Here is a 12,386-nt window from a genome sequence, read left to right on the forward strand (position 1 = left end):
GGTGCCACACTTGAATAAACTTATGAAACAAAACTGTTCAGTTCCATACATTTCAAGACTGACATGTGATTCCATTGTCCCACTTGGAAGTTTTAACAATGCCATGATAAATATATGCTGCTGTGTAATTGACTTGTGAATGGCAGTACTTAGATTGAGTTGAAGTGGTCTACAAATACAGGCCAGGGTAGCTACGAAGCAGCTACCAAAAGAATAGATCATAACTCCACAGGGTCAAATACGCTGTTCACGTAAAATTTTGTTAGGTGACATACAAAGTGTCCCGGAGATTATTGCTGGTGCTGTAGTCAGGACTCGAGCTGCATCTGTAGTGCCAATTGCCAAGTCCAGGGTTATTGCTGCAGCAACTTGACGAGATCGTGCACAGAGTTTGTGTAAAGATCTGGATGGATGGTATTTGAGGCATCCTGAAGTTCTGGTAAGGTAGTCACACCTGCAAATGCAACGCAGGTCCAAGGCATTTGAGCACTTCAGTAAACACGAGTACGAGATTGTTCAACACATATGAGAAAGGGCAAAAGTTCCTCGCCTGACAGAACAAGGAGGGTCTTGCAACCAGTATTCTGGCCAAATAGTATGTCTGTGTCTAGTCTGTCACCAACCATGCACATTCTCGACGTTTCCAAATTGAAGCTGCAAGAGTACAAACAGCGAGGATTTACAGATAAGTTGAAGGGGGGCAGCCCCAGTGCATGTAGCTCCCGCTTGCGCAGGGTCTGGGGAAGGGTCCGACCACTTTGGGTCTATTGTACGCAGCCTTTCCCTACATTTCTGCAAGAGGCTGTTTCCAGGACTTGAACCCAAGGCAGCAGCTCTACCACTGCGCCAAGGCTCCCCTTCAATTTACAGATAAGTTATAAACAGAAAATTCAGATATAAATATAAAACAGCATGATTGTTATCCCATCGTCACACTGTTGTATGAGCGTTGCCCGCCAACGAAATGTTTAGCAAGACGAGAATGTGCATGAAGGAAAGTTTGTACAGGAAATTAGATATTTTTTTCGTTTGAGATGTGCACTTCATGTTCAGTACAAACGTAATGATGATGATACTTTCAAGAAATCTAGAAGATGCATACTTCAGAACATTATGAAGCTGACTATATATGCAACCATGCAAGAAACTGTGTTCAGTCGAAGAGTTCAGGAGCTCCTGCACTACTAAGAAATGAAGAGTTGTGATTATCTACACCACTCACCCACTCTCTCCCTCTCTCTGGAGAAACAAATCAAATGTAAGCCAAATGAGGGGTTTTCACAACAATCCGTCCAAACAAATCTTAGGCGGTGTTTGGAGCCAATGCAATTCGTTGGTTGGGAATTTTACGTAACTGAGAGATTAAAATCAACTCTTATGTAGACTTAGTGTCTGTGGGAAACCAAAGTGTGCTGGTATGGTATCTAAGACTTGACAAAACTTCCGTAGAAACAATATTAAATGCTATTGTTCCAAAACAATAAATACTTATTAGTACCCATTCATATAAAATTTCCAATCGAAGGACTGCATGAGCTCCAAATAACAGTGCCTCGGAACATATGTTTGGGCGATTTGTTGTGAGAAAACCCTCATTTAGTTTGGATTTATTTCTCTAGATGCATCAGTATTACCTACTTATTTACAGCCATTGTACATAAGAATAATCCTATAGATGATTTCATGATATCCTATTTAGTACACGTTTTAGTAACAAGCAAATTATATTTTTCTTATGTGTGCAGTTTGCAGACCTTTTCAATAGGAAGTCCATCAAAAAGCTTGAAGGTTTTCCAACAACAATGGGCTCTTTCTGCACCGAGCAACTTACTGCAGCAACCATAGTTCCAGCTCCTGAAACTCAACGCAATCAGAAAATGAACCAGTACAATAGAAGCTCCTGAAATCAAAGTTTGACATTTCTGGACAGAAAAACCTGGCCATTCTTGGGCGGATGTCATATGTCCAGTAGGATCACGGTTGGTCGCAATGAAAAGACAGCCTGGATTCTCACGGATACACAAGCTTGCATACCTGCGAGAACACCATTATGTTTGACCCTTGCAGAAAACCACAGAAAGTTGAAAGGACGAGGTTGTATCATGGAAGAAAGAATGCAGCGCTCCAACTTTAAATGTAGTCACAAGGTTACATTTTGCCAACAATAATGGAAAACTGGGGCTGTGAGATGGCATGCATCAAGTTATCAAAGAAAAAACATGTTTGGTTAGAGTATGCTATGATTATAACTTCTGGAGAATAATATCTAAAATATGCTCTTGATAAACTTGCAAACAGTCACTTAGAAATTGCAGGAGACAGATGTGAAGTTCGGCAGCAAAAAGACCTTGCAATCGGCACAGAAAATAACAATTGTACAACTTTACTAATACGATTCTTCTGGTTGCAAGCAACAAATAAGATTAAACAAGATAAGAGGCCTTACTGCATTTTGTAATAGTTGAAGTACTGATCAAGTCCAACAACGACAGCTCCAACCTGGAAGGAGATTCATTTATCTTAGATCACGGTGGGGTCTAATATTTCAAAGAAAGGTGGTTGGAAATTAAATTTGATAAACAGGTTTGGCATTACACTTTTGTCGTGGTCAAAGTAGAAGTTCGCCTCTAACATTATGTTTTTCTTGCCATCCTCCTACAAAAAACAACATCAGTTTTGGAAGGCAAAACAAAGGTAACATATCTCCTTAAGGTGAACTGATGTTTTCAAGCCTTTGGAAAGTCTCCCTTATTGATGGATAGAAATAATTCAAAATATTGCAATAAATTTGACATGTTTGGCTCTATGGTTCGGAATACTCATCTTGCTATTGCTTGGAATGTTTTTGCAACTGTATCTGTTGTAAACTCAACTATGTGTGCCTATTTTATTTCAGATATAGGTGACTCGTCCAAAATGACTGTTGCCTCAACATTGAAAACCATAGTAAATGGCATGCTGCACCCGGAAGTGGCCAATCATACAGCAAATGTCCCATGCAATGAGGAACTTTGTTCCTACTGACTTTTCACAATAAATTTATTTCCGAAAGAAACAGAGAATTATGATGCATCAATGTGGGAAATATTCACACATAATCAATGGTCTAATTGTATACATGAACCATTAAAACTATCAATCTTAGCACTCCAATAATATATTTGTTCATCTTTAGTTTAGTAAAGAAGTTCAAGAAAACACAAGTGAGAAGCTTAATTTATTTTTTGAATAATAACTAGCATAACTTGGATGTATCAAGAAAAACAGGACATCATTTTATTTTATTTTAAAAATCAGAAAAACAGGACATCATGGTGAAACTAGAGGACCCGAACCACAAACTTGCAAATGGAATAGAATAGATAACAGATGGTCAGACCAAGTATGACATACATACCGGACCACCAAAACATTCAAAGCCAGCTAACTTGAGCTCATCCAAAATGCCATCCTCACCAACAACATAAACCTTCAAGATGAAGTTTCAGCAGTAATCAGTATTTTAATAGTGGAAAATTAAGGCATGAAATTCGTTAAATACCATTTTGCAGCAAATAATACAATAGGTAGCAGATTAAGCAAAATGACAAATGCCCAAATATCAGGAGCATTGGTATCAGAACGGAAACATAAAATAACACATGGAAATAGTGCAAGGAACTAGAAGTGCAACCAGAATACTGGATAGAGTTGAACTAGCAACTGAATTTGGTCAAGCTTCTTAAATTGTGTGCCAAGGGAAATGATGTTCCTGTTGACATCTTTCTGTAAAGCTCATAAACCACAGATTATAGGAAACAAGCAAACAGAACAGGTTGGATCCCATCTTTAACTGCACAGAGCAATGAATGCCAGTTCTTTATTATATAAGATAAAAGATACTTTTACTAGTTAAGCCAGATGTAGTCAAGAGCTAGAAACAGTCCTTCTGCAAACAGTAAAGGGAAACTCGACCTCTTAAAAATGTAGGATAGCAAATGGCTAGACATAAACTGGAATTTTTCATGTAACCATTGGTAATATGCATCATATTGTTTTGTATAAAGGAAGAACAATCAGCTCAAGTAAGTGCTTTTTGGTTTGTCCCCTAGTTTAGTATAACTTTCACAATCTTATTGTAAAGTGCTGCAGGCTGTTGTTGTGTTGTTAAGCACCCACATACATCACTGTTTCGAATGATCCAATTTATGGTTCTGTTGAAGTGTTTCATAATAATATTTTTATCATGACACAGTAACTGATCATACAGTAACATGGCATTTTAAGAAGCTCGTACAGTCAAATTTCTTGAGCTAACTGCTATAAAGACTATTTAGATTGGTAAGGTCAAATGATATCATTAAATTAGTCCACAATATTTTCTTAATACATTCTTTCTTATATTCATGTAAAAAGAAACTACGGGCCAAAGTCGCAAGTTGTAGACTACGCCTATGTACAAAACGTCCCGTCTTAAACAGAGGGGGTATCAGTCATAGAGCATACTCCAAGACATGTATATAATGCAAAAATTACTAAGAGAAAATCAACCTATGCAGAAATATTTCACGATACCTTCTTTTCTGGAGAAAAATTATTTAACTTCAAGAACATGGCTGCTGCAAATGATGACGTGAAGATCTCTTCCTACAAACAAGTTAACGGATCAATACAATACAGAAAACAATGATCACAGAAATATGGTTGTACTGAAAAGAGAAAACTACCTCAGTAACTTCAAGGCCAAGTGTTTTGAATTTCTTTGAATACTGCCTTCTCGACTTCCTAGAATTGTTTGTTACAAAAACTAATTTCTTGCCCTGCACCAAGTGAAACCAAATAGAAGCATCATTACGGAATCTTCACATAATGGTGCATTTATGAACCAACCAAAATACAGCGATGGACTTTGAAAACTGGAAATTATTCAAAAGAGCATATCAATGCCCTAATAGTGGAAGAGAAGGTTATCAGTACTTGTTTGGTCAATATGGATGCTATGATATTCCTAGACCAGCAGTATATCATGTTGGAAGAACAAACGAGAGAAACCAGAATGATGATAAAGCAAACACCATGTTGAATAATCATATATATGAGTAATTTATTTCTATTAGTTACAGAACTAGGAGGTTACTGATATTTGAGACATAGCAGGGAAGCTCAGTCATTAGCTACTATAACAAATTTTCCAGCCTTGTCAGATTAATGATTAAGTGTGATTGCACGGTACAAACATAAAGATTTTTTTACATCTTATGAAGAATCCAAATATTACCCCTTTCATTCTCTAGCCATGACTTGGAAATTATCTTCAATCTGACTTGTGTACTGCTCAAAGAATATGTGATGCTGTGACGAGAGCAAATGCAAAGTTTACTTCCTGTCTTTAGACTTCCAATCTAGCTAAGTAAATGCTTTAACAAGATTTCAGTAAGCAGGGCTAGCTCCTGTGAAGTGCAAGAACACGGAGAAAAGGCCCCATCGCAGTTGACCATCCCTCTGGTAATTTCAAAATACCCCCTAGGATCAACTGAATGCAACCAAATCATAGCTGAGACTAGAATACAGATTATCTAATGTTAACAATTTAAGCTAAAACTTTCCCTTAAAAAATTAAGCAGAAACTAGAAAAAATCTTCTCATAAGAAGATTGATGCGGTGTGATCCGAGTGGCTACTATAACACTGCCTATCCAAACAAGACACACAGCTTTAACTACAATTTTACCAACTAAGGAAGAGATGAGAGGGGGCCGGGGGCGCAAATCGTTCGCCACTTCGTGATTAGAGCGGTACTCTTGCTACCAGAACGTCCGGTGCGGCATACCAATTTTCGCAGCAACTCCAGCGTCTCGGGGACCCCTTGGATGAGCTCGTCCCCTTTCCAAATCACCCCTGAAGAAACAAAAAAATAAAATCAAAGGAGCAGGGGTAGGAATCCACTGGCGAGAGCAGAAGAAACGGGGGGCGATGAAGACGAGACCATCGCAATCGAAGAGGAAGGCGTCGACGGAGCCGACGAGGGATCGGGCGGCGTCGGCGGTGAGGAGACCTTTGGCCATGGCTTTTCTTCTTCGCGGCGGCTCCTGCTGCTTTTGCGCTCCGGCTATGTGAAAATTATTATTCGCTGCATCCTCGTCGAGAAAACGTGCGGCGAACGTGGCAGTAGGTAAGAGCATCTTCAACAACAAGTGATTTACGATGGGAGCTACGAAGAGGAAGTTATATGCACGTTTTTATTTTAAAAAATATATAGAATCATCGCATCCTCTAAAAAATATCTTTAAAAAAAATCATCATCTTCATCTTAAAAAAAGTAAAAAAAAAACGACCAGCGAGTGCCACTTTGCATAACCCTCCATTTAAAAAATACCAGAGGTCCTCACCTCCATCTACAAAGAAAGAAATACATTTAAAAATTAATCCATACCTTCATCTAAAGAAAATTCCGAAAGATTTCACACCGCGGCCAACCAGCTTGCGCCACGTGGCATAGCTGGTTGGCCGCCCTTCACGCGTAGCTTAATGGGTTTAATTTGTACACGGAAGTATCAGGCGATACCCAACCCACAGATGCTCCCATGCTACCTATTTAAAAAAAATTACTTCTGAAAAATAAATCATGGGTGTTCACAGCACATGTTTAGATAATCCCTAAAAAAATCAAATGAAAATTCAAAATATACATTTGAGAAACGAAAAAGAGAAATCCGTCATGAATAGTGTCAAAGGAAGACAAAAACTGAAATGACACAATTCACATCTAAATTTGTCTTTTTTGGTTCTTCATGTGTATTTTGAATTTTGATCTAGATTTTTTAGGGGGTGTCGAAATATGTGTTGTGAACATCCATGACTTGTTTTAGAATGTTTAAATTTGAACTTTTCAACTTTGTATCATGGGGAGCATATGAGTGTCGGTATCAGTGGATATTTTCCCGCATTTTTACCACACAAAAAAAATGTTACTCCAACACTTATGTTTTGAGCCTATCTCACGTGGATAGATTCTTTATGGTGGAACCAGCCAAACAGGATTCAAGTCTTGTGTTAAAAAAATACCATATCCCTTAAAAAATTGTTGGCCTATCTCTATCTTATGTTGTAAAAAAAATTGGCGGCCTCAATTTTTTGCAGCAACAACCCGTTGTCGTAATACAAATCCTGTAGCGCATGACTGCCCAACTGCGAGCAGAAACTTCACACATGTGGCCGTGGACAGCACCACTGACCCGACCGCCAACCCCGTCATCATCGTCGCTGCACCCACAACTTCTCATCTGATGGTTCCCGCCGCCACCAAACTGAAGGCTTCCGATGTCCGTTGACAAGTGTTTGCGACCCCACGAGTCGTCTTCGTGGTTGATAGGATGTGTCGGGCCACGTCATTGCTCCGAAAAGCAAGCCCCCTCCCCCAAAGCCATGGACGGCACCGACGGCAAGAGGCCGCAACAGGATCCAACGCCAGTTGCCCTATGCGCGAAGAAAAGCAAGGCCGTGGCAATGGCTGATGTGGTGGTGACCTCTGTCTCTCTTAATTTTGTCCCACTGTCGTCTGGGGAGGAGGAACCGACATCCTCGTCACCACGACCACCGACGTGCACAACATGTTTGAGGAAATGTCTCAAAGGTTATATTTGCCACAAATTCGATCTTTTCAATGCAATTTGTGGCGTGATGTGTGTCTGAATTATTCAGTTTTGGTGTGTGTAGTCTCGATGATGAAACTCTTTGGCACTATACGAATGTTGCACCACAAGATTTTGTCTCTCGAGGAATTCACAATTCATCGGATCCCAACAAACACACTGCGAGAATTACATCGAATAGATTTCATGGGAGATAATTATATTGAAGATCAAAATAGAGAAGAGAAAGTCGTCTAGTTATTGCTATGTACCCATATTTCCTGAAGGAACTACTCACACATCATCATGGGGGCAACAAGGTCGATGAAGATTGCCTCCCCAATGGTTTCCCCCTCTAGGGGAGTACCAAAAAAGGCATCTAGATGGATCGTGGAAGAATAGAGGCTTGTGACGACGATTAAATTGTTTCGGGTCTCGCTTCGGGGTTTTTGAAATATATGAGAATTTACAGGCCAAAGATTAGGTCATGGGGGCCTCAAGGGGGGCATGAGTGCTGGTGCTCCCCCCCCCCCCCAGGGCACGTTGTTTGATCTTTTGGAGCTTCGTGGGTCTTCTGGTTTCTCCTGAAAGCTTCTAGGGTCTCTTTGGTTCCAGAAAAGATCATCGTAAAATTTCATCGTGTTTGGACTTCGTTTGGTATGGTTTTTCTGCGAATCAAAGAAATAGAGAAGAACTGACACTGGGCACTAAATTAATAGGTTAGTCCATAAAAATAATATAAAATGACATATAAAGCATACACATGATAATATAATAGCATGAAAATAATCAAAAATTATAGATACGTTGGAGACATATCAACATGCAACATTAGTGACAACGATGGATTGGCTGCTTCACTCCGCCATCGACGGTCAACAGTATCATCAGAGTGTCAAAAGTGGTCGGGGTGCTTGTCGCAAGTTAAGCGCATCGGCCCAAGTGGTACAAATGGTGGACACGAGGTGATTATTTGCTCATATTGATCAAATATCTTGTCAGATGTATTGGTTGCTAGCTTGTTTTGTCAGATGTATTGGTTGTCAAAGGAAAAGGAAAAGGGAAAAATGGGGAAGAAAGGCAGGTCATTCACTTTGCATCATTGTTGGAAGGATCTTGAAAATGAGGAGAAGTTGAAGAACCGAGAGGCATGTGAAGTTCCTAATGAGAAGAACTCTAATAGCACGGTTGGAAATGCAACAATGCCCTCTAGTACTCTGTTTGTCTGTTTTATTTGCGTGTGTGTGTGGTGTAAAGTTATGTTGGGTCTTGTGGCTCTGGTGGTTTGCTTTATATATAAAGTGGGGAGAAAGCCTTTTTTGGTAATGCAGCAATGATTGGTGGTGGTAATGATGATGATGTATCAAGTGCGCGAAGAAGGAGAACAAAGCTCCGCTCCCAACTCGGTTGCTTATACGAGTAAGCCCAGTAGAAGAAGGAATGGCAAAGAAGGCATGAAGGCCGAAGACAATGATATGAAGGAATCATTAGACGCCATCTTGAATGCAAGAAAAGATATGGCTGAAGAAAGAAAGGCTATGAAGATCAAATAAATGGAGGAGAGGTCGCCAGCCGACAAGTGAAATGCGGCGACCGAGGAGAGGAGGGTTACATCCAAGGAGAGGTTGGTGGTACCCGAGGAGCTAAAGCATGTGGCCGAGGAGAGGAATGTGGGCATGGAATGAAAAAACCAAAACATTGGAACAAGAGCAAAAGCTAATGTTCATGGACACAAGTAGTCTTGACGAGAAGCAAAAAAGCATACCTCATGTTGGTGATGAGAGGTCGATGGGAGGATACATGGAAGTAGGCATGGCGTCATTGGTATTGACATGGATGCCATGGGTAGCAGCATGGTGCACGCATGTGACATGGCATGGAAGGCTTCATGGGTGCCAAGGGAGGCTTCATGAGTGTCGTGTGAGGCGGCATGGGAGGCTTTATGGGTTTGTATCACAAACCGGGACAAAAGGGGTCTAACTTTTAATCCTGGTTGGAGACACAAACCGGGACTAAAGGGCAATTTTCAAACTCTACCCCCCTGGTATCGCCTTTTCTGTTTTGAAAAAAAAGAAAATGATAAAAACTTCAAAAATTAAATCCTTCGAGATGTAGTTATGTTACTACTTCTAGTAGTTAGGGAAATTTAAAAACATAAATTTTGACATGTTTTGCAAAAAAAAATGTTAGGAAAAAGTAAAACGACCATATCTTTTGCATACGATGTCGAAAAAAACCCGCATAATATATCAAAAAATCAGCATGAAAATCCGCATCCGATTTCGACGTCCGTAGGCCGTCTTTGCAAATTTTTAGAATCCTGAAATTCTTCAAGGAAAAAAAGTTATGCTTAAATTTTAGGGTTTTTTTGAATTTTGGTTAAATCTGGTCAAACTATGGTCAAACTACTTATTCAAGAAATATTAGTGTTACTAAATAATTATTTTACCTCTTTTGAATTTTGGTCAAACTATGGTCAAACTACTTATTCAAGAAATATTAGTGTTACTAAATAATTATTGTATTTCGGAATAATGGTTTCAAACTCAAATAGTGAAACATGTGACTTCATACTCAAGCTAAACTCTTGAGGGTTAATAGGATTGACAGCTTACTATTATCAGGAAAACAACAAGTGCTGACTTGGAAACTAGGGAGAATAGAACTCGAAAGTTAAGCGTGCTCAGGCTGGAGTAGTGAGAGGATGGGTGACCGGCCGGGAAGTTAGATGATTTGGAATAAGTGGTGTACACTTGAGCAGTTATGAGGGGTGATTAGAGACTAAATCGTCAAATAATTTAGAAAATTGAAATTTGAAAAAAAAATAATTTTTTCCAAAAAAATCCTTTAGTCCCGGTTGGTGTTACCAACCGGTACTAAAGGTCCCCCAGACCATCGCACGGGCTCGTGCCACGTGGTGGGCCTTTGGCCCCGGTTCGTGTTGAACCGGGACTAAAGGGGGGTACCTTTAGTCCCCACCCTTTAGTGCCGGTTCCAGAACCGGGACTAAAGGTCCTTACAAACCGGTACTAAAGGTCGTTTTTCTACTAGTGGTGGCATGCAGGGGGGCATGGGTCGCGTTGGTGGTTCCATGGGGAGAGGATTGCAAGATGACATGAGGTGGCGACATGGATAGCATGGGAGGAACCTTGGGTTCCAATAGTGCCAATGGTGCCAATGAAGAGGAAGCAAGCCATCAGATCATGCAACTCCAAGTGATGGCAATAGAGGTAATGAAATTTGAGTGCCTATGCATTCTTATATGACTGTGGTGTGTTTGTATGAATGATGGTTTTGTTTGTGTTGCACTATGCTATGCTTCAAATTTGCATTTGATACATGGATTTGAAGTACATTTTGATATGTCATTGATCATGTGTGTGATGATCTTGTAAAGTTTTTTTCCAATATGTATGCAATTGTGGGGAAGAAAACGTAGTCGGTGCCCTATTTTGCATCATCTGCTACGACGGGGAAAATCTCATACCCTATCTTACAACATCTGCTACAATATGGTGCCCTAAAACCAACCTTTTAGGGCCTAAAATTGTTTCTGAGTGCGACTGCCACATTTTACATCATCTGTTGGTGATGCTCTAATCCAGGCTAGACTTATCTACCCTTGCCTGCAAAAAAGGCTCATCTAACGGGTATAAGCAGTAAATTCAAAAAGACATAACAACAAAATTTTAAAATACTAGATTTTTTGGCATCCTCGTGTTTGTAAGGAGGGTACAAAAAATTGTGGTAAAAAGGCATCCGAGGATCTCTGCACAAAAAGAAACATAACTAGGTCCTAAATGCATCTTCTAAAAGTTCCCCGAACCGAATTTCTTAGTATTAAGATAATTACACTTCTTACCCCAAGTTTCACATTTGTGACAAATATTTGTCTACTCCGCGAAAATTATCAATTTATACCCATTTAAACAAGCTTGTGTCGCATTTTGCCTCATTTAGTGTTTCCCCCTATTTTGATGCTAATTGTGCATGTCATGTAGATAGCTTAATTTTGCCAGTTTACCCCATTTCCAATGAATACTAGCATGGTGGGTTGCATAGACCGACAACTAGCCTCCACAGCGACCACCTCGTCGTCCACCGACAACACATCAGAGGTGGCCAGCAAGTTGCACCTGGGAACCACCGACCGCCCACCACCTGAGAAACCACCTGACATAACCCGACCCAACGCATCTAGTAACCGAGAAAGGCAACGGTGACTGACAACCCACTAGTGTAGGAAATCTATCGTAGCAAAAGCACTAAACTCAATGAAGAGAAAAAGGAATTGGTTGATGGAAACTAGTAAGAATTCACTATAAAAGTTACAAACAATGTTTTATGGCTTGTTGATCACAAGAGTAATTGCAAGAAAGTAAATAGTAACAAAAGTGGAACGATGCAACAAGTGGTCCAATCCTTAATTGTGACAATGACAAGCCAGTGATTTTACATATAGGGATGAAATCACTCTCGAGGACTGATACGTCTCCAACATATATATAACTTTTGATTGTTCTATGCTATTATATTATCTGTTTTGGATGTTTTATATGCATTAATATGCTATTTTATATTATTTTTGGGACTAACCTATTAACCTAGAGCCCAGTGCCAGTTCCTGTTTCCCCCCTGTTTTTTAGTTTCACATAAAAGGAATACCAAACGGAGTCCAAAGGGAACAAAACCTTCGCGATGATTTTTCTTGGACCAGAAGACAACAAAAAGACTTGGAGATGAAGTCGGAGAAGCCACAAGGCGGCCACAAGGACGG

The 12,386-nt window shown here is 40.0% G+C and overlaps 1 protein-coding gene across 1 annotated transcript; it reads right to left on the minus strand.

Annotated features, from left to right (window-relative positions):
- Positions 1-20: 20 nt before the first annotated feature.
- Positions 21-6,151, minus strand: LOC119308695 (phosphoglycolate phosphatase 2-like). The gene is made up of 11 exons (XM_037584828.1): positions 5,965-6,151; positions 5,809-5,876; positions 4,707-4,799; positions 4,555-4,626; positions 3,398-3,469; positions 2,596-2,655; positions 2,447-2,499; positions 1,937-2,034; positions 1,755-1,854; positions 551-654; positions 21-454 (listed from the first exon to the last, which is right to left on the minus strand). Exons 1-11 carry the CDS (start codon positions 6,041-6,043, stop codon positions 354-356), a joined length of 900 nt encoding a protein of 299 aa, XP_037440725.1. The 5' UTR covers positions 6,044-6,151; the 3' UTR covers positions 21-353.
- Between the last annotated feature and the right edge of the window lie 6,235 nt (positions 6,152-12,386).

The sequence above is a fragment of the Triticum dicoccoides genome, chromosome 5B (genome assembly GCF_002162155.2).
Source record: "Triticum dicoccoides isolate Atlit2015 ecotype Zavitan chromosome 5B, WEW_v2.0, whole genome shotgun sequence".
Classification (NCBI taxonomy): Eukaryota; Viridiplantae; Streptophyta; class Magnoliopsida; order Poales; family Poaceae; genus Triticum; species Triticum dicoccoides.

Bases quoted from the DNA above. Each gene is read 5' to 3' on its own strand.
- LOC119308695 (XM_037584828.1), bottom strand. From the start codon at position 6,043: ATGGCCAAAGGTCTCCTCACCGCCGACGCCGCCCGATCCCTCGTCGGC. The intron at 655-1,754 runs GTCTGCAAACTG...GTACTCTTGCAG, and splicing joins ATGGACTTCCTATTGAAAAG to CTTCAATTTGGAAACGTCGA. The intron at 455-550 runs GCGAGGAACTTT...TTGCATTTGCAG, and splicing joins GACCCTCCTTGTTCTGTCAG to GTGTGACTACCTTACCAGAA.